The sequence below is a fragment of the Rissa tridactyla genome, chromosome 3 (genome assembly GCF_028500815.1).
Source record: "Rissa tridactyla isolate bRisTri1 chromosome 3, bRisTri1.patW.cur.20221130, whole genome shotgun sequence".
NCBI classification, from domain to species: Eukaryota; Metazoa; Chordata; class Aves; order Charadriiformes; family Laridae; genus Rissa; species Rissa tridactyla.
The window spans coordinates 38,432,491-38,455,689 of NC_071468.1; the positions used below are offsets into that span (position 1 = coordinate 38,432,491).

The following is a 23,199-nucleotide window of genomic DNA, read 5'->3' on the forward strand; positions in this document are numbered from 1 at the left end:
TGTAGAAATTAAACACTGCACATACAGAAACCAGCTTACACAGAGCAGAGAACGAATGATGTTTTGGGGGTCTTACAACGGAGCCGAGTGAAGTATTTACTAGCGGAATCAAGTTAAAACATGTCAGTAACAAACAGCTATGCTAAGGAGACTTTGAATGTACTCAGCTTTGGTACTTGCTTAAAACACAAGATGCTTTGATATTTTTAAGATATTTTTATCAAGAGAATGGTGACAGGAACCATGCCAAAAGAGTTATTAGCTCCAAAGCACCTGCTAACAGAATTACCACAGCAGGGCATATCTAATCCCAAATCCACAACCAGGGAAACATAAAGAAACATTCACTTCTCAGAACACATCATAGGAGAGATAATTCATGTAAATAAAAAGAACAAGTGTGATAGGGAAATAAATTTTATTTTCAAGCTTATCAGAGGATATTTACAAACAATGGGATGTATAAAAATATAAAAGTACTTGACAGTGTCCTTTTGAGGCTATAAATTTTACATGAGCTTTTTTCTAGCATCATCATAGCACTATTTCTTGAATGAACGCAACTTAATTCATCTAGGGGTAAGGATATTAAACACTGTAACCTACTGCTGTCAAAGTTTGCAGTAAAGGTAGAAAAAAGGGAATAAAAAAAACTCAGCTATTTTTACTACTCTGAAGAAAGTTTACTTCTAATGTATGTCCGATTTTTTGGTTCCTTGACTATTAGCTGCTGCTTGTGGCTTCTATTGTCTGGCCCCATAAGTCTGCGTATATGGTCAGGCAATGCCTAAAGGCCAACAGCATTATTTTATTTTAATATTTTTAATACAACTTGAAGAATAAATAGCTCATATAGTATTTTGGAGCAGAGCAGACTTCATGGGGAGAGACATCAGCCAGGCCTTCTACTTCATTGTTGTCCCCTCCTTCCTCTATTCCTGTTGTGCTTTTTCAAGTGACCAAGCTGGCTTTCTTCCTCCCTTAAAACAAAACAAACAGAAAAACCCACAGGAAAACCTGAAGTGAGAGCTCAAGTATAAAATCTGAAGTTTAAAACCAGACCGTGTCTACATTATTACAGTTAGGATGGAAGATAGCAATGGCTTCACTTAAATTTGGTCACTTGAGCAGTGGAAGTTAAAAAAAGCACTGCTTCCCTTGCCAAGCCTGGGCAAACCAGGCTACCAACTTCACAGCTGATTGTCCTGGTTCCACAGATGAAAAACAGTGCCTCGCTGAAGAATCAGTTCTGAAACCCTGCCTTAGCAGGATGGCAAGGTTAAGGGACAAACTCTGCCCCTTTGGAATTCCTTAGCACTGCCTTGACAGCATAGAAGGGGGAGGATGACCCCCAGTGTAGGAGGGGCAGGGACAGCCATCAGGCATGTCCCCCGCACAAACCTGAGAACATTCATGTGCAAGGAGAAAGGACGTGGTGGTGGGAAGGGCTGAAACGCTCTGCCCGCTGCGGGCTGTAGGAAACCGCCATACAGATTGCACCGACGTTTTATACAAAGTTTGGTATATCCTAACAGGGAAGCCAGAGCTCAGCCTTTACCAACTTAGACACCTACAAAATGCAGTGGCGGTTAGATTAAGGGCAAGAGGAAAAGAAAAGGTGGGTTAAAGACCCAAACCTACCTGCGGGTACATACTTCTGCAACTGCCACTGACTCAGCTGCCGGGTCACTGTCATTGCAAGCAGCTGCCAGCCCTGAAATAACCGTTTAAAATTCTATGTATATCTAACAACTTAGAAAAAGTCTGCTCACCTGCTTCCTTACCTGAATAGCAACTGTAGAAAAAAATACTTATCTACACACACAAAAAAAGTTATCTTTGTAGGAAAGAGAGGAAATACCCCAAAGCCTCTCACTGACTTTGCAGTTCAAGCCCGTATCAGTATTTTAAAAAGTATTTCAAGCCAAGCTCCAGTTAAGCGTCTTGGCACATCAGGGATATGTACAGCCATTCCGGACCTTCCAGCAGCACAATGCTGTTATCCCACGCAAAAGGGAAGATTTCACCTTTTCTGTTTTCTAAAATAGAACAAAAAAAACCAAACCTCTTCCATTTGCATTTAGCATTCAGGGCCTCAAACTTCTTTGAAATACTGTGAACTTTAACTGTCACGCTGTCCTCCGAGGAATAATTTCCGAAGAATACTGCTGCTTCCTCTCTATTGTGCCACAAGTCCAGTAAGCGGTTGGGAATCCATCAACTGAGGCATCTGCATAAAAACCTGAATTAGGAGTTGGTTTTGGCCCCTTCGTTCAGTTCAAACAGCAACGCTGAGCACAGTGAAGAGGACGGGGCCAGGGGGCTGCAGGTCAAGGTCAGAAGGCAAAGCCCTTTCTCCTCCAATCCAGCTGCCCTGGCAGAAGCAACAGGTGATTTGAAATCCACTGTTACTCCTAGCTTTTGAGCAGAGTTAAGATACAAGCTAGCAGGCTACAAACTACTCATGATGCAAGTCCAGGGAACCTTAAAAAAATTAGAAAAATACTAGAAAAATTTAAAAATCTAATTACTCAAAACAACAGAAGAAAGCTGCATGTATTTTTCCCTATTCTTCCACATCCTTCTGCTAGAAGCTGTTTTTCCGGAGTGAAAGGATATGCTACATCAAGTCTCATGTGCTCTCTGTGCATTACTTGTGTAGTTTTAAAGGCAAAACGCCTTTGGTGTGTATCAATGACGTGCCAGCCTTGCACAGCAACACACCGTTGTGGCTTATTGCTCGGTTTTAACAGATGAAATAAAGGACTAGCATAGCTTTGATTGTCATCTCTTTACATTGTCAGCCAGCATTTCAAGAGGAATGTAAGAAGTTGCGGGGTTTTCTTTTTTTTTTTGGAGTATCTGGAAGAAGTTCAATTAGGGCAAAGACACATATATTTAATTGTCTTAGCAGCAAATTATTCCTTCATCTATGAAGCTGTATTCGACCTAAACCACCACGTTTTGCTATTAGCCAAGGTATTCTGCACTGATTTCTTTTTGCAGTCTCTTTTCACCATGCACAGTTCAGGAAACGGGAGATGTATCTAAGTAACAGAAAACCAGAAAACAGTCCTCTATGGCCTAGTAAATAGGGATTAGAAAACCATTACAAAATTCTTATTGTGTAGGCTATTAAAAAAAACAACAACAAAACCAAACCTTGAAAAACACACAAACCATTCAATCTGTACACATTACACCTCAGTAATGGCTTTGTAGCCACACAGCTCGGTGAAATGTTACCCAACAGGGCTTTATCCCACTGTCCAGTAACGACTCGTAGTTTAAGTCAGAGATGGAGAAAAGCTTGTCAGACGACAGTCTATTCCACTGTCAATGCAGATCCTCTGGGGCTTTGCACGCTGAACTATGTGTTCAGCATTCAGAATGAGCAACAACTGTTCCAAAAACTGATCTTCAGTTTCTGTCTGGAGTGTCCTTCGCTGCAATTTAGCATAGTGAATAAATCAAGGGTCTTCTTCCATGTCATCTGGGTTAGGAGCCATAATAAAATGCTGGGGGTACTCAAGGTTGTGTTCGTAAGCGTGTTCTTTCCAGCGGGCATCATCACTCTCGTGGGTAATGTAACGCTCTCCAATGCGCGTTTCAAATTCTCTGAGGTCAAGCCAAGTCTGATAATCCTAAGGAGTAAGAGAGATTTAAGGAAGCAATTTAAGAAACAGCAACACTACATTCCCACAGATGAATTATGCAGTTTGTCTCCACCTTTTGTATAAATAGCCACAAGATATAATCAACAAGATCTGCTAAAAACAAACACACAAAAAAACCCCCCAAAAAAACACAAAACAAACACCTCCCCAAAATACTCCAGAGTGTCCACAAAAAATATTCAAAGATAAACAGGATAGTATCTAAGGATGTAATACTGTAAATCGTGAAATCTTTTTGTAACAAGACAGCTATGTTAGCTTTATTACAAAATTAATTGTATATATACACATACATGAAATTCCAATATTGTTTGTACTCAAAATTAATTGGATTTTCCCCTTGACATCTTTTAAGTTATTTGTGTGCATGGATATGTGCATACAGTAGTGAAACCATTGTGAAAAGAACCCATGTCGAAGTGGAAGTGGAAAACAAGTGGAAAAACTCCATCCCAAACAACTACAAGTTACAGCACACACCAGCTCGTGCGTCCGCTTCAGCACTGAACAAACGACGTTTGTCTCTGTACTGATTTCCGTGGGGCTCCATGCCCTCGGCACGCATTCGGCAGTGGTGCCAGAAGAGTAAAATTCTACGTTGGTGTCAGACAGAAAGTAAGGGGCAGGAGACACAATAAGACAAAGTTTTCCTTGAGGAAAGAAGCCATTAACAGATGGGCAGAATCCTGCAGCACATAAAATGTAAAGCTAAACCCAGAAATACTCAAGCCTCCATGAACGCTTGTTAACAAACTTTGATAGTAGCAATTTTAATAAGCCTCTGCAGGATTTAATCCAAAAAATCATTATAAACCACTACAAACGTAGTGAAAAACGCAGATGGGTTTACCTGTAACCACGGGTGACTAAGGGATTTGTCAACACTGAAACGTTTTCTCATCTTCACTTGAAGCAAATTGTTTATTAAATCAATGGCTGACAAAGAAGAACAGAACAAAAATTATATTGTTTAAATACTAAATCACCTCTATCATCATTTACATGCTACAGTGAAAGTGAATTGTGTGTGCGTGGGTCCGTCTGTGTCCGTCCAACTGAACTCTTTTAAACTTAACGAAGCTCTTGAATTTTATATTTAGCTTTGCTTATGTTAAATGATGCTACAGAATAGGCAGGGCATAAGCTACCCCCCGGCTTTGATGGGAACACTAAAAGCTTTACTATATTACTTGTTAATCTTTTTCCCCTACTGATTTTCAGAAAGGCCTAAATAACTTGAACATAATCCTGCGTTCCAAAATTATGTAGGTACTTTCACTATTGTATACTTTTGTATGTGTCCTTCCACATCTACCTGTGTGTTAATCATATATACATTACTAATAGCAAAGCTGGCACAGGAGAGCTCTAGAGACCAACCTCATAAACTTCTAGGTTGTTCAGAACTGACATTTAGATCCAGGTTTTGTTTCACTTGCTAATGTACAAAACCAAACTCCCAGATTCAACTTTGAACCATTTCTGCAATTATAGTTTAGATGAAGTATGTTTTGAGGTCAACGTACAGCAGATACACATGATTTAATTTTTCATTGGGAATTTTGGGAAGTTTCAGGTTATTTATCCCACTCCTCATGCATGCAATCAGTTTTTCTTGCTAAATCTATTGGCCCCTCCTGCCCTGAAAACAGTCTAAAACATTGTATTTGAGAATTTATCTTTCACAAATATATGCCCGCTCATATTTATCCATTTTGGCATAGTCTTAATAAACTCAAACTATCAATAATTCTCACCCTCCTATCTGAATGGACTTTGAGATTTAAGCATTTGAATGCATCATCTACATATAAAGACATTCTAATAGAGAAAACTGATTTCTTTACCTTCACTAGAAATTTCCTTCCAAGGATTTGGTGGGTACATAAACGCTGCATTTTGAATCTGATCGTTTATATCCTCATCTTCATTAAATGGGAATGTACCACTAAGGCTCACATAGACAATGACTCCCACCGACCACATGTCTAGAGAGCGGTTGTAACCTTTACTCCTCAGGACTTCAGGGGCAAGGTAAGCAGGTGTCCCCACCACAGAGCGCCTGAAAGATTTTTCGCCAATGATACGTGCAAAGCCAAAATCACACAGCTTCACCTGCAAAAGAAATACATTTTAAACCGAGAGATCTCTTCTTGATCTCCAAAGCATGCTACCGCCCAAGACCAGAGTGGTACTTGATACCATTTCTGCCATCATTTTAAACATTGTATGTACTAAACCAGAGACAAAACATGACGTAAGCCAGTCGGTTGAAGTTTTAGGATGCTGGTTTTGCAGATTGCAGATGGAGCCTGCTCCAGACTGAGACACGAGCTGGCCTTGCATGGGCTGAGGTCTGAGGCAGTCTGTGTAGTACATGGCCACAAATGTGCAAGTAAGGACAAAAAACTTGATTCCAAACTCAGCTCATTTTCAGAGGCAAATCCACATCCTCACAAGGCACAGAACCAAAATTTTTAAAAAAAAAAAAAAAAAAAACACACATACGAATCCCAGCCAGATCACGTTCCTCTTAATCACATCCCTGGAGCTGGAGGCTTCAGCTACACAGAAATCAAACAATGAGCTTTAACTAGAACTCAGCCCCAGCCACCTCCGAACAGAACAGTCTGGTAATCGCCCAGGTAAAAAGCATCAACAGCTGGTACCAGCATTGATGCTCAAATCTTCATGGTTCTTTAACTTCAACACAGCAGGCACTTGTACAGAAAACAGGATCCAGATCAAGCCCCACACCAATGCCAAGTTAATAATCCCTCCTCAGGGTATAAGAAAGAGCAACGCACTAAAGGCATACAAGCGACTCTCCAAAAGTACACTCCACTTTGCATTAACATCGCAGGACTGGAAGCAATTCCCTGATGCTGCCTAGCAGCTTTTGATTTCTGTATATCCTCCACAAAATCCATACTACCCAAGGTATCTAACGTAATAGTTGACAGTACATAAATACTAATATCACTGGACAGCATTTCTCTTACAGAAATCAGCTATTTAGTTTATATGACAATGTAACATCACACATACTGATGATGAAGATCCCCAAGCAAGACCAGTGACAAATGCGCCAGTCCCTTTTCACAACAGCTTCTAAGCAAGACAGACAAAAGCAAGGAGGAGAAGATGCACAACAGGGAAGAAGCTGTTTCCCCAGGGTCAAACAGCATTGGAACAGAAATAAGGACTGATCTTGAGGTTTCTAGTCCTGTACCTTTTCCACTAGACTATTCTCACTAATCCAGGATACCAATTTCCATGCACTCTTCACAAGCATAAAAAAAAGATGCAGTTTACACAGCCTTTTACTAAGTGCCAGCAGTAGCTGTGCTTCTCAGGCTCTTTGGAAGACAGAATGCTGGTGCACAGCACTGTCGTGAGACGGAATCCACGTCTGAGGGGAAAGAAACTGAGACAGACTCTTGAGCATAATGCCAGGCTAAGAGTTGGAAAGGGGAAAAAAAAAAGACAACTATAATACAGGTAGTTCAAGTAATTCTAGATGAAGTCAGTTGAACAGTCCCACAAGAAGCCACCTTTTAAGCTGCAATGCCTGTATTTCTTGAAAAAAAACAAAAAACAATGAAAAGTGATGAAAGAAGTATTTTTAATCTTCACTCACTTGAGGGAATGGCTCTGCTGATGCTAGTAGTACATTTTCTGGTTTTAAATCACAGTGCACGATATTCTTGAAGTGTAAATTCCTCAAAGCAACAAGTATCTACAAGAAGAAAAGAATATTTTCAGAACTTTTCAAGTGGACCAAAAGCGTCAAAACTCACATACACTAAGCAATACAGTAATTTGTATCAACACAGTCTTAAAAAAAATTAACCGGTATATACTGTGCAAGTACTATTTTTTTCCCAGCCTATCAAGACCTGGAACTAACGGTTTTGATTTTCCCACCACCACCACTCCTCCCTCTATTTTGAAAGCTAACTGTTTCAACATGCATCTTTGTACATCCACAATGTTATGTCTTGGAAAAGAAGGGCAAAAAATTTAACATAATTAGCATTCAAAATTCTTTCCGTGTTTATTCAACTTTCATTAGGTGTGCAGCCTTCTGTGCTGCCTCTTTCAAATAACAATACAGAAAATTACTTCTCCAAACTCCATTCTCAGATAATGACAAAAGACAAATCTAGCCTTTCCTCTACAAGTAGAGAGGCTGAATGCCAACCTGAGTGACCATGAACTTAGTTATTCGTTCGGGAAGTCGACTTTTCTCACTGGAAAGAATCATCTCTAGCATATCCCCATGCAGCTTTTCCATCACCACAAAGACCCGTTCTGGGGTTTCAAACATACATTCCAGGTTCACGATCCCAGGGTGGTGCAAATTCTAAAATAAAGTAATATATCTACATCACTAAAATAAAACAGTAGGAAATATCCTGAATAACACAGAAATGTTGTGCCTCAAATCAAAAAGTAGTTAAGTGGAGAGTTAGAGATGAAAAAACAAGATGTTTGAGGGAAGAAACTAGCTTGAAACATAAATGTCAACCCATGAAATATGCTGATTATCACTACTGAGAATAATTTGTTTTAACACAAGTTATCCATAATGATTAATTTTACAGTTGATACGCTCAGTAGCTTGAGTACAAAACATGGAAGAATAACACTCATAGATTGAGGAGCCAGTAGTGGAAGGCAGCCAAAATAATCCAGAGTTTCCTGCTACCCAGGGGGAGACAACACAGAGCTAAAGTACGTGTCTTCAGTGGATTCCCTAGCAGGGGTAGATACCACTCCCAAGTTATCAAATCGACTAAATACTCACAAACTCCCCCTCTTCTAAGATTCCGTCTTACAAAAAGATTTAGAAATCGCATACGCAGATTCAGAGCACTTACACACACTACAAAATTTTATTAATGACTTGAGACAAACTCCAATGTGATCCAAAAATATTTTTGTACCTGGAGAATGGCTACTTCATTACGAAGCTGACTCTCCTGTTTAGTTGGAAACCTCATCTTGTCAATGACTTTGATAGCCACATCTCTTCCAGTCTTCCTATGTTTTCCTAAACAGAAAGTCAATGTCAGCCATCAAGAGGCAGAAGCAATTCAGAGCTATAAAACATTACAGCTGAAACTCTTTTTTGGGGAAACAAGTATGTTTTGTACAAGTGTACAATATTACTATATCTATATTTAAAATTGCAACTGGTACATGAGTAACAAGAAGCAATTAGCCTCGACAGGAGGGTAGCAGATAAATTTAAACTGGTTACTACTCTGCTGTCAGGTATGCACATTGACATTAGATGTACTGGGTGAAGTTTTTGTCTGTGCAAGGGACTTGCACGTTAGCATGTAATACCTACTCCCACAGAATATTGCCTCTCCTATAAAAAAAAAACAACAAAACTACTCAAGCCAAATACAAAGAAAGACCTACAAGTCTTCTCCAGTGGTTTCATACTTTCATGGGCTCCACGTGCACAGGAAATTATATCTAATACTTTAAGGGAACATAGGAGTAATTATGTGCCATGAAGAACAATACATTAACACCCAGGGGCTGTCCGTTGTCTTCGAAAAAGCTCTAAAAGGTTGTGGGGCAAGAAGAAAAACGTGCTGAGCAACCTGATCTAGTGGGAGGTGTCCCTGCCCATGGCAGGGGGGTTGGAACTAGGTGAACTTTACAGTCCCTTCTAACCCAAACCATTCTGTGATAGCACCAAATATTATTCCTTGCTGCAACCGGCATCAGCTACACGAGAAGCATTCTGCAATACACAGAGAAGATGTTTCAAGGGCCAAGTGAGTGTCTGTAAATGCTTACCCAGCTTCTCCACAACTGCTAAACTGACTTCTATCACACGCACATCACAGAGGTTAATGGGATCACACACTGCAAGGCCTTGATAATCTAAGACATTTAATACTAAACTAATATAGAACAATAAGTCCGCACCAAAGGAAAAAAAAAAAGTCAGTATCTGCTTAATGAAGGATTTGGAAGCCACTTTAGGAAAAGGGATGACACACACAGGTAGAGTGCAAGAGGCACAGGGGACTCTACTGGAACTGCTCCGGGGAGCCCAGCTATGCCTTCACTAACCACCCACCTGCTGCTCTGCACTCGGGACTGGTGGCCAGGGCTTAGGCTGGGCACAGGAATTGCAACTAACACACCTGCCTTAAACGTCGTCGTGAGTAAAGGGTCAAACCCAGGCTTATCTCCACCAGACAAAGTAAGGCAGTTAATGGAGATACCACTCAAGGTCCAAAAGGGTTTTAAAAGTTACCAAACAGAACTAACACTTGAAGAGCAAAAAATACATTTTAAAAAGATTACATTAGTCCTAAGGAAAAGATACGCTGTATAATGGATTGTCAAAGACAACAGCATAAAGCCAGAATTGTTGAAAGAAAGATCTGGGGAATTTTGTCATTTTGTAGCAAATCAGCAATTTTTAGGCAAAATATTAGAAATCACAGCACACAGCTATGATTTAAATAAGATCATAGATTCAGGGAAAGTGACTCTGGCTCCACCAGACATCAAATTACATTGAAACGTAGCAGAAATACCATTAACTATGAACTAGGTGCAAAACCCAGAAGACAAATGCTAGGTTGCAAGAGAACATGAAGCAAAACGACCAAATGAACAAAACACCACAGAAGCTAGACTAGAGCTAAAAACTGAACACAAAGAAAGACTAACAGAAAAGCAGCTTGAAAATTCCTTTTCCCGAGTAAAACACAACCAACCAGGTCTCAGGGCAAGTTTTACATCAGTAAGAAACTATCAAGAATTTTTTTTTTTTTTTCTGTCTCCATTTTTCAGACCCTTCAAAATTAACCATAATAGGCAGAGGTAAACTGTTCTCACCGAAAGAAACAGGAGTTGGATACCAATATCCTGTAACTTCTTGATGTAAAATTAACATTTGTAAATGTCTGTCCAGAATCAAGGACATAAAAAAAACCACCACGACAACAAAAAAACCCAAAACAATGTAAGCAACTTAATTTTACCTTTATTTGTTTAAATAAATGGGTTTGTTACCATTATTTCAGTAAGCCTACACAGGCGGAAGAAGCCAATATTAGAAGTTACCAGATTGACTCTCCAGCAACAATTAAGCAGTGTGCAGAGACAGGAAAAGAATGTTCTTTTATATTATCTTTTCTTCCTCTTTCAGCTTGTGATTTTATCTAAAGAAACTGAGTATGCATATCCTATATGTTTTAAGGCATCTTTAAGTGAAAAGATTTAATGTAATAAAAGCCTTTCATAAGCATTTATACGCATTGAATCATGAAAAATACCAAGCAGATTTACCTAAAAGGCAATTTAAGAGACTATATATAGAAATTAAATCAAAACATTCAACTACTGTCTGCATTTGTGCACATTCCATTCACAAGAGAGGGAGCATACTTTGATTCACACTATGCTTTAAGAAATACAAGGGGAAAAAAAACAGACATCTTGAGAGAGTGATGTAAAACCAGACCATCACACGGTTCAGAAGTAACAGAGAAAAATATCTAACTACACAATTGGCACACAGAAAAATCGTAGCCACAATACTTCCTGACTAGAAAGACAACATGACAACAGCAGAAAGGTTACCACTTTTAAATCATTAGTTATCACTTTTTCTTTCTTTCCAGATTTATGTTGTGTGGTTTTCTCAACACTTGAGATATAACACATGGGATTAAAAGAAAAAAAGAAACAGTTCGTATGATGCATTTCTAGTATTTCCTTTTTGTGATTACAAACTATTAACAAGTTATATGTTGCAAAGAAGTTTTTAAAGACTAAAAGGGATAAAACTACATTTGAAACCTACAACTGAAACTTCTGAGCAAAGAATTCCTCCCCCTGCTTTATCCTGCTGACAAAAGTTTGTAGCAAAACTGTTTGCATAAAATATGTCAATAATATGGTTGCATAAACACTGTCAAGGCACAAACTAAAGTATGTATTTTTCTAATTGCTTTTGGCCTCGTCTCTCAGGCATTATTAAAAACAGGTATAACTGACAACCTCCTTAAATACATGATTTCTAATACTGTAAAATATAGATGACAGTGTTAGAATTTGCAATTAAAAAACCCCACATCATTAACCAAGACCAAATTCAGACTAGAGATTTCTTTGTATTTAACTGCAGTCAAAACACAATGCATTTTCTAAACCAATTTTGATGCCACTGCAAAACTCTAAGTACAAAAAATGAATTATAAGAAACACTGTATATAAAACTGCAGAGAGAAACAGTAGAGCAATCCAAACAAAACTTTTAACACGATAAACTTCATCTAGACATTCTAGATACAGCTAAGTACATATGAAATGGCTAGTTATATCAAGCAGACAGACATTCTACTTTAATAAATGCAGAATAGAATCTAATGTAATTTACCTCCATATACAATGCCAAACTGACCAGAACCCAGCACTTCATCAGCAAATATCTGGTACACAGAGCTGATATCCTAATGCAAGAAAAAAAAGAAATCACAAACATCAGGAGTAATCAAAATGTTCATAAGCATATTCGTACTGGCTGAGCTGTATTTACATTTTACATTAATCAAACTGTGTAAAGTGTGCTGTCACCACCCTGAATGGAATGGAGAAACAACAAACTTCCCGAAGAGGATCCAGAAAGCAGGGACATACATTCATACAAACTGACACCTGTGCCCTGTAAGTAGATTACTTCCTGATTATAACACAGAATCTTTTAGCTACAATACCCTAGTGTTCGTTTCTCATCCAGACACTGTTACTACCAATCACTTTGTAATACCCAGGTAAACAAACACCATTATGTTATATATACAATAAATGCGACTCACCACGTTCTCCTGGACCTGGCAATTTGAAACGGAGATACTTAGAGATAACTCTTCTGCAATAAAGAAGATATAACTGAGTAAGTAAATGGGATGGGCAGGCTTTTTCTAGTAAAAAGGGGGGAAAAAAAAAAAAACAAACACACACAAAACCAAAAACCCCGTCACTGACTTCTAACCCAGTCATGGTGAAATGATTTTTATTGATGTTCTGCAGAAACATCATACCCTGGAACTCAAATTTCACAATTGATTTAGATAAACAACCCTGGGAGTTTTGCTGGTATTATTTATCTATTTTTGTCATATCACTGATTACCAAAATAGAAGAACAGTACGAGCGTGTACACAATAGAAATCTGGAGAACAAAAAGCAACAGTGATGTGGCAGTTGTATCGGAGTTCATTAAACTTCTAAGAATTCTGATAGTAATATAGAGAAATACAGGGAAGAGGATTGGGTAGATGCCTTATAGTCCAATGAACGTGGTTACTAATTTTCTGTGGCATCAAGATATACAGAATAAATACATAAGAAAAGGGAACATCAAGCAAAGCAAATACCAGAAGACCTGATAATTAAAAAAGCAATAAAACCCAAAATATAAACAATCTTTGTTTCATGGATAAACTACAGAAGCATATAAATCTTTAGAATATAAGAGTACATCTAGGAAGTATAATCTGCAAGTAAAAGCACCAGATAAAGATATAAAATTTTCAGCCTGCAGCAGATGTTGATGTGAAGTTTTCATTACAGGAATAACATTATGATGCACAGACAAGAGGAGGTACAGCGAGGAAGGCAGAAAATACCCTTTTCCTTTGACTTCCAAGACAGAGGTAAAGAACATCAGAAATGGACACCTATCATTTGTTATGTTAACTTCCAAAAAAAAAAAATGCAGAACAAATTCATATACAAGGTGGACTGAAGATACACCATAGATTTACTAGCACTTGGAAAAGAGGCTTTACCAACCTAAGAAGAGCCTTGGGCTTTAAAAACACTATTTTAGAGAACAAAGAAAATGTCTGTATCTGATTTTTGCCACCTGTGCTTTCTCTCAAAGAAGGAATTTATAGACTTAAGATAGCAACAAATACTAGTTCTCAAAGACACTCTGAACACTGCACTGAACTGGAATTACAGCCTTGCATAAGCCAATTGATTATTGACTCGAGTCAGGTCTGTACTGGAGTAACGGTACAGAACACAAGGGAAAAGAAGAAAGGTGGTAGACAAAAGATTTACTAAGGTCAACATAAACTGCAGCAAGGTTAAAACAAGGTAATTAGAAAGTGAAGATACAGTTCTTGAAACTGTTTAAAGAGAACACGCTGAACCCTTCCCCGCAGATGGCTACAGAACACAAAATATCTGGTAGGTAGAGTTTGTGTTACTCCTTCCAAATAAATCCATTTTTCTAGTGTTTGAAATGCATAAGGGCTGAAAAATTGTCACTTCTGAAGAAATCAGTAATGCCAGGATTCAATACGTAATCTATACCAGGTAGCAGCTTACTAACCTTCTCTTTCTCATTTCAGCTCAGAAACATCCCACAAAGAAACATCCCACCCCAACCACCCCTAGGTACAAGCTCAGAAAGGACTCCTTCCCACGGCTCAGACTGGAAGAACATCCTCATTTCTAGCTACTTTCTGACTAGAACGGGGTATAAATTGGCTAGACAAAATATCTTATGGTCATTTTGACACTACAAATTCCTGCTGATGCAAATATTTCAGGCACTATCAATGTATCCCTCCTCTTCTGTTTTTTTTTTCCTGATTTTGGGTTTTTTTGGTTTGTTTGTGGTTTTTTTTCTCATTTAAAATAGTGTATTTGAGGCCTTGGGGGTTTATTTTTTTAACTAAAAGACTAATTTTCTTAAAGGCTCTTGGGATACATTTCATGGCTCACAGTGTGCAGGAAGGATAGAGATGAACAGGCATTTTGTGGGCTCTTTGGAGTTTAAAAAACAGCCTGATGAGTTGTCTAAGAATATGGGAACACCATTCCACAACTCACAGTAGTTTCTTATACTCTTAAAATCCTAAGCATGCTAAAATACTTGCTCTCTGTATCTACCCCTGCGTCTCTATTCCCTACCACTGTCAAGTTTCAATATAAAAACGTTACCATTTACATCTGCAAAAACATTGATTTTGGAAAGAGCAACTGTCTTTGCAAGCCTCTCAGCAACAGTAAGCCTTAAGTTCTAGAAAAGAAAGAGTGCTTTCGTATGTATATATTGGAACTAAGTGGCATTTTACGTATGTATAAGGCCAGTTATGAGGTACCACCTTACAGGTGTGTTTCTTCACTGTAACTAAACACAGATACCAGTACTGGCATTTCATATTCAGATCATGGTTGTATTTTCAGAAAGTGCCTTTACCTCAGACTAGCATTTATATGTTCTTAACTGTTGCTGATGCAGAATAACCAGACATCAGAGACAAGAAACTTATCTCAGAATCTCCTGCAAAAGAAAATGTCGCTAAAAGATTAAGGAGTAGCTCAAAGATGAAAGAAAACTGAAGAATGAAAGCATAAATCCCAGTACAGAATGTGAATGAATGTCGTTGCAAAGAACAAAGAGATGTCTGAAGAGAAAGAACACAATACATAGTTTGGTGGAGCCTTTATAATGAATATGACCATATGCCAGAGAAAGAAAGGGAGTTCAGGTGCACAAAAGGAAGAACAGGGTACTTTTTATTACTAACCACAGTTCAGCAAAAGTTCTTTCCATCACTGGCAGTATTTACATTGCATCACTACCTCCTTTTCTTCTCCTTAACTACTGGCATCTCACAGTTTTTAAAAAAATATAAGCGATCACATCAAAAAGCATGCAAGTTTAGTTTTTTCAGATTATATCTGAAATAGATATATAGAGAGATAGATACAGATATATCTGAATCGTGTATATATATATTTAATTTTTTAAAGTATATTAGAAATATCTAAACTATGGTCCCTTTTTATATCCAGCAACTACGTGTGAGTTCTTAATGCTCCTACAATAAAGCTCTGCAATATGCATTCATACAGTAAATCTGATTCTAAACTACTACTTCCTGTTTCAATAGATTAAAGGATTTGCCCACCCTCCACAAACCTGAGTGTCACTTTTTAGACATTTGTGGAAAGTTACAGACCCAATTCAGCAGAGAACAGACAGACAGACTCACTCTAAATAGCCCTTTTCTGAAAGGAACCTCTACCATTAACAGCTTCAGAATACGAATAATAGTGCCTTGTCTCCCTGCTTACTGTGATCTTTTCCTTGTCCTGCAGCAGTGCAAATGCTAGCTTGAGGAGTGACTGGCATCAAAGCCTGACGAATGGCTTTCTCCCAGCCCTGAGCTACGTCAAGTCCAACTCCGGTGGCAGCAAGAACAGGACTGTGATGACTGCTGCCATTGTTTTCGCCAACAAAGTACACCATCGTGTCAGTGATGATCTCAAAACAGTATGGGTTGCTGCCCTGCACCACGTTTGAAAAATCTCGAGGCTGAGTCACCTGGAGAATTTCTGAAAGTGGAATCTCCTGAAGAAAAATATTAAAGATTAAAAAATGAAAATGCACATAATATTTTAATATACTGATATTCAAAACTTAAAAGTGTTTGCAAAGAAATCAAAGCAAGTATATCAAAATAACAAAACCAACATATCAAGCTTCGTAACTAATGTCAAACCGTGCATGACCACTGCCCACCCGTGGTTTTCTGAATTCCTCTATACAAGCCTAGAGAGACTTCCAGCCCCACCACAACTCCCTCTAATACAACTGCTGTTCTCTACTCAGACAAACTGCATTTACATTAAGTATGACAGATGTCCCCACCGCATACAAACGATGCACAACTCTAGAATGGCCATTTCCCCCTGTAGTTTACACAGCTTAGCTAGAGAAGAACATGACAGGGGGAAAAAAGTGAAACAAGACAACATTAAGAAGAGGATGTGGTTTTTGGTAAAGATTCTCTTTCATATAGCTATTAACAACTTCTACTGACTCTTCTACCTTGCCAGTTTAAGATCATGGTGCAGGCAGTACTAGCGAACAGATCTGAAGGGAGAAATGGTTGCAAGTTCACACTAGCTGGAGGAGGACATTCCACACACATGGGAAGGTGCACATCACTGGCAAGAGTAGTGAACAAGCAGGTGAACACCAGGCTGGCATTAGGGGTTAAGAGACAGTAGCTGATTAAGATGAAGAGCAAATAAACGTAAAGGCAACAACCGTGAATGACTCTAACAGCAAAGACAAATAACCTGAGATTTAAGCAGTTTAAAAAGGGGGGCCAAAGGGGCAAGTCAAAGGACTAAAAGCAGTGACATAACGGAGCAACAAGCAAGGAACATATTTTACCAGCTGTGTTTTGAACGCACAGGGCAATACAAGTATCAGGGAGGTCTGAGAAGAAGAGACTGCATTGGTCAAGAGAGGGATGAAAAGGATCTGGGCAAGTTTAGCTGGGTGTACAGAGAAAAGGCTTGATCTTAGAGATGTTATAAAGGAGGAAGCTGCAAGATTTGGACCCCCACCTAAATGCGTAAGACAAGAAAGGGAAAAATCCTGTTTATACGTTAGAACACATTTTCTGAATATTCCACCATTGAACACATTACTATATTAATAAAATGCTAAACTTAGCAATAAGTTTAATTTCTGTAACACCATGCTGCACAGTAAATTTTCTTCTAAATCTTGCTTGCAACTTTCAGTCATACAAGTTGGGAATAATCTAATTTTGGGACCCTCAAAATAAAATACATAAGCATGCAAACTTTCAGTCGCTACTTTTAGAATTCAAAAATCCTAGCCTTCATTAGACTAGTGGACAAACAAATTCTCTGGTAATTGTGAAGAAAGCTTAATATGCTAGGCAATTCAGGTGAACAGTACATGTAAAATGCAAGGAGAGACATACTCAAGGGGATTAGAACAGGCGCTGCAAGCAACTTCTCAGAGTTAGTCTTGGTCCTTCTCACATACAAGCTTTGGCCAACAATTAAATTGTCACAGTTTTGATTAAAAAGATGAAGAAATGGAGATAATAGTTATACTGTTCACAAGTAGATTTCAGATCTATAAAGCACTAAGTAAATAATTATTACTCGTCATACATTACCTTGTAATATTTCGTTCCAGATTCATTTTGAAACAGCGTGAGGCATTTGCTGTCCAGTCTCCAATAATGCCTTTTTCTCTACAAAACGCACAGTACAATAACGTAAGGAATAAACACTTGCATGGCTTTTGTTATCCGATTATTTAAATGAGAAAGGCTTTAAATGGCTAAAGTAATAAACCAATGTTAATCTACAGTCACATCTTAGACTAGATACATGAAAATAAACACATCAGGAATAAAGATTTTATTTTTTTTTTTAAACTCAAGAAGAGGGTCATAAAATTGTTTCCACAAATAAGAAAAAATATCACTTACCTTACAGTTATAGCAGTGACAACAGCAGTTATCTCATACAGAAAAAACACTTACCTACACAGGTACATGTGCTCACAAAACATGAATTATTTTAATTTAGTAATAACTGTGGGAGTCATGCTTTCTCCCTCTGTGCCCTCACACCAACATCACAAGGGTTCAAGGACTGAGCAAGCCTAACAAGCCCTTAATTCTTTTGTTAATATAGAATTCTAGAAGGTCAAAAGCACACAGTAGCAAGACAGATTATGAGATTCGAGTGGACAAAATATCTTGGCAGTGGGGGATGGGGTGTATATGAAATAAAAATCAAGACAGACTAAATAGCCATTTTCTGGAAGTCTGCACCAATGAGAAATACTGTCTCCACCAAGAAGTAACACAAGTAACCTGTTGCACAAAACTGTCTTGTAATTTTAAGAAAAGGATCATTCCTCAAAACAAAGAAGCTTTTAGAAAGCTAGCATGACTGTATGAATCTAACTTACTTTGCTTGCACCATGCTCACATAGTTAGAAACCCAGTTTCACGGGACAAAAATCCAAGACTCTTAACTCTGGCCTAGGATGACACTAGTTTGAAACTTAATACAGCGGACCTTAAAACGCTTCAGTCATGGGGAAGCTAAGACTACCTGTAGGACTTAGACAAAGAAAGCTAGGACATAAATTAAGTAAATGGAATTCCCAGCCAGCACTGAATATAAACTGCGTGAAAGCATAAGGGTGAACCTGTCCTTTGGACATATATGCTCTTTACTAAATCATGGAAGGCTTTGGAGGAGGGTAATTAAGAAACAGGTTGGTAACTCACTCAGGGATTCAATACCTGCCCATACCATATTCTGAAAAAGAATGGGCTCGGAGTGAGGAAAAGAATACAAGTGATTATACAGAAACTTCTCATTATAAAGGGTGAAATATCTCGTTATCCAGAGTCAGCAAGAAGTATAAAGATGTTTCTGTTAAAATTAACCTCTTTGGAACTGATAGAAAGCCCGAGTTCCTTCAGGAATAGGAAATAGTCTGACAATGCTGGAGAGCAAAGCAGTCAGGGGAAATAGCTGATGGTCTCCTCCCATTAGGAAGCTCTATAAGATCTTGCTTGGCTGAAGGTATCTTGCTTTGGGGCGTAATACTCCACTTCATTTGAACGTCCTTTTCCCGTAGATGTCATCTAGGTAGCAGACAGACTGACAGATGAAAAAAGAATCAAACTAAGCTAATGTACAATCTGATCACTGTTCTATAAGGAGGTCCAAAGAAGTCCATGGAAAAAAGTACTGGCTGTACTGAAAGACTAAATCAGAGCCAGATACCGGATTTGCCCCTAACACTGCTAGAACTATTCATCTTTGTCTACTACCTGGCCTTAGTTCTTCCATAGCCAGCTGACGATAATTGTCTGTTAAGTAGCCTCAGCTGGAATCTCATTTGAAATATGCTAGACACTTATTTTGGTTTGTGATAAATACATCTAGATATTAGAAAACTGTACTTTAAAGAAGTGTTTTGTAAGGCAGTTTTTGACAGGCCACTTGCAGTGGTCTGTTTAGTTGACAATCACAAAAAGTAAAAATACTACAGTATCCTGAGCTAACTAGTATCACTCCTCAGCTTGATTTCAACAGAACTTAAATAACTTTGCTTCTCTAAATTCCTGAAGTCCTCTTCAATTAAGACTCCTGTGTAGAGACAAAGAATGCAAAAGTATTTATGCTGACTTTCATGAAAAGCCTGAATGTGACACACTGTGCTTCATGAGAACTGCAAACTTAATTTCATCCTTTTCATTCATCTACCAAAAGACAAGAGGATTCACTCCATCCCATCGGACAACTCCAAGGAACCAGTTATTCTTCCTGATCTCCCTCCTCAATACACAAAACCAAGGAGCTTGCCTAAGAAGGTTCAATTAAGAGATCGTTATTGGTAGCACTGAAAACAATGTAGTCTTTTTGGAGGATGCTTCCATACACAAGGACATACAGTCAAGCCAGAACTCTTTGTTCCACTCACATCAAGAGGAATAGTGAGTTTGGGGGAAGATGGTGATCAATAATGCTTACTTTTAGATAGAGTGAATTGCTAGAGGAATGAAGGGTTCCCACATCTACACAAAAACACTTACAAACACCTAGACCATTAGAATAATGAATTAGAAATAACCATTTTAGTAGTCGTCATTTTTATGTCTTTTCACATAGCTGGAAAAAAAAAAACAACACTGATACAAACATTTAGTTCAACTGCTAAACAGAAAGAAGACATAAGCAAGTTATTCCCAATTATTATCTGAGGAAAGGTGAAATCTTAAACCTGCAATTTATTTGAGACAATTTAGAGATGCTTCTCTTTCTTAAAAGGGAGAAGGAAAAGTACTGTTGAATCACCACCTAAAGAATTTTGAATAAACTACAGTTTCTTCTTTGCACCAGATTTCTTTATAATAAACATCATGGCTAAGTTCTTTCAAATGATAGTGTAAATCAGAATATCTAAATAAAAGTAGTAAAATACACTGGTGGAGAGATATAATTTAACGTAATGTAGGAAGAAACTGAAGTCACTGACCAGATTGTCTCTGCTAGTATAGTGGACCATCCATCCTTCCTTCACCATTGTACTGCTCTTCCTTTTTGTGTGTTTGATTGACTGTACAACTCTCATGAGAGGAATATTATTGCTCGTTGAAGGACTAAAAAAAGAAAAAATAAAATATAGAACAGTTAATATTTAACCAGTTAAAATACAACAGTACTGCAATTCCACTGGTACTACACATTTAGGTCATAATTTTCAGAAATAGGCACCTTTTCTTCCCATACAAATTATTTCATCGATCGATGAAACTGATAAGGTATCCGAGCTCCCACTAGCTCTCCTAGTGCAAGAATCACAGTACTTAGATTACTCTATGGAACACAAAAGAAACACAGTGGAATGAGAACATCTACAGAAATCATTCTCTCTCAAAACAATCAGCTGAGACTGCTGGTCTTAATCGAGCATAAAAATACAATTAACATCAGCATTGCTATTATTTTCTCTTGTCTGCGTAAGTTGACTATGCTACTTCTTCATATTGTTATTACACTAATAAAGGTCCCTATCTAAGCATACTTTCAATTTATGAAAATGTCAACAGGGGTGTGTTAATTCAAATCACAGCTCCACTAGGAAGTTTTATCAATGCTTGAGGAGATTAACTGTCCTGTAAATGAAGATTTTATACTCTTTAACATTCTGACAGTCATTAGTTAAACGTACACGTTTTAATAGCGCTGCAGATGGAGTGAACCACTAAGTTGCCTGCTTAACACCAGAGCTTCTACGCATGGCACTAACAGAAGCGTTTGTAAACGCACGAAATCACATGGCAGATTCAAAACCAAAAACGTAAGGATGCTTTAATACAGCACACAGTTACAGAATTGTCTGCCACAGGATGCTGTACATGCCAAGAAACTTGAATTGCTCCAAGTGCAATTAAAAATAAATGGAGAAATCCTACCTAGAGGTGGAACACAGAAAAGATGCTACTTCTAACTCAGGAAATCCTTGAGCTATAAATCATGGGAAGTTGAGAAGGTATCACTACATGCTCTTCCTTAGTTATTTGCTATTAGCTAAAATGACCTTTCATTTGACCTAATACAACTGCTCTTATGTTATTAAAAATGACCTAAGAAAACCAGGACACCACTATTCAGAATAATACAGAAAGTAAAAATATGAGACTGGATTAAAGGAACTATGTAACAGTAATCAGATAGAACACTTCAGGAAAAATCACATTCAAGTTAAAAAACACGCTTTCACCTAAAATGCATATAAACTATGATATGAATATTAAAATATCTCAAGTAATTACTTTTAAATCCACACATGCATAACTAACTAAATTAGGCTGTCACAAACATCTTAGTCATGTCTTAGCCATGTTAAACCAAGCCATAAATTTTATCATGTTTTGATAATCTGGCTTTATTTCTTTGATAACAGTCATAACACAGCACTTTTTCCAATTAGAAGAGACTATATTATTTTAATGTAGTTATGTTTCACATTTGCTTGAATCAGGATAACTTTACAAAGCATTTCCAGGTTAAAAAAAACACCAATGAAAAAAGTGACACTTTAAGCAGTAAAATGGGGCTAATCAGAATTATTTTACTCAAAGTTTTACTTCACAATATTGAGGAAAGTATATCCAGAGCAAAGAAATCCACCTTATGACTTACCTGATAGTTTTGACAGCTTCCTCATCTTTGTCTGCATCAAGGTCAGATGGATCCATAAAGAAGATTTTGTCCTCTGGAGGAGATGGCTCTTCAGCATCATCTAGACCCCGACTACCATCACTGTTCATTTCACTGCTATCAACTTCCATTGGCATGTCCAAGTCCTGGCCTGGGCTGGCAGGTTCTGGAAACAACACAGGATTCAGATATTATTTCAAATACACAATTAAAGAAAAAAAATCCACCAACAAAAAAAAAAAAACATAAACCCAAAACAAAGAAAACCCAAAAAAATCCACAATATTTCTTCTTCAGTTCATATTTATGCAAGTAAACGTAAAAGTACAACCAGAATATACAAAATCCTCAAGTTTTTGCTAAATGATGCAAAGTGTGCCAGTGAACATTATCAACTTATCTTTGCTAAATGCCAAGGCAAGAGAGATCCAACCAAAACAAGAATCTCGTTGAAAGAAATGGAGTGAAAAGCTTAAGGTCTAAACCTAAATCTCATTAAGTAATTCTGTTCCACAAGTAATCAGTACAAAGTAACCTTTTGATGGCTAGAGATGACCCAGAGAATTATTCCTGTGCAAATGAAATTCTCCATCAACAGAAACCCAATTCTGGTCTCACTGCCCTTGTAGCCTATAGTAGCAAAAATAAGAGAGAAAAAGGGGGCTGTGGTATTGCAGGAAAAGAGAAAAGCAGAACAGATCTTACTCGCATCTGACTCTCTGCTGGCAGAATGAAGTTTCCAAAAGCTGTACAACTTGCACTGTAGAAAACTAAGAAATAAGACATACAAATACCTTCATCTGTAACCTTTTTTTTTTTTTTTACCTTTTTTTTTGGCTGAGGAGAGCTCAATTTAAGGGTGGGAGAAAGAACAAAAAAAATAAACGACTCCTTATGTTCACAAAAGAATTGTCTGAAACTGTAGTTCCCA

The 23,199-nt window shown here is 37.9% G+C and overlaps 1 protein-coding gene across 1 annotated transcript in view; it reads right to left on the reverse strand.

The window, feature by feature from the left end:
• Positions 1 to 404: 404 nt before the first annotated feature.
• PRKD3 (protein kinase D3) overlaps positions 405 to 23,199 on the reverse strand; it is a 47,522-nt gene continuing 24,727 nt past the window's right edge. The window contains exons 8-19 of the mRNA XM_054197446.1: positions 22,251 to 22,434; positions 20,581 to 20,704; positions 17,690 to 17,767; positions 15,819 to 16,095; positions 12,539 to 12,591; positions 12,100 to 12,172; positions 8,627 to 8,733; positions 7,882 to 8,043; positions 7,318 to 7,416; positions 5,525 to 5,792; positions 4,528 to 4,613; positions 405 to 3,644 (exon numbers count right to left, since the gene is read on the reverse strand). Of these exons, the coding sequence (XP_054053421.1) occupies positions 3,471 to 3,644; positions 4,528 to 4,613; positions 5,525 to 5,792; positions 7,318 to 7,416; positions 7,882 to 8,043; positions 8,627 to 8,733; positions 12,100 to 12,172; positions 12,539 to 12,591; positions 15,819 to 16,095; positions 17,690 to 17,767; positions 20,581 to 20,704; positions 22,251 to 22,434 (1,685 nt within the window). The 3' untranslated portion in view covers positions 405 to 3,470. The remainder of the gene's footprint in view (positions 3,645 to 4,527; positions 4,614 to 5,524; positions 5,793 to 7,317; positions 7,417 to 7,881; positions 8,044 to 8,626; positions 8,734 to 12,099; positions 12,173 to 12,538; positions 12,592 to 15,818; positions 16,096 to 17,689; positions 17,768 to 20,580; positions 20,705 to 22,250; positions 22,435 to 23,199) is intronic.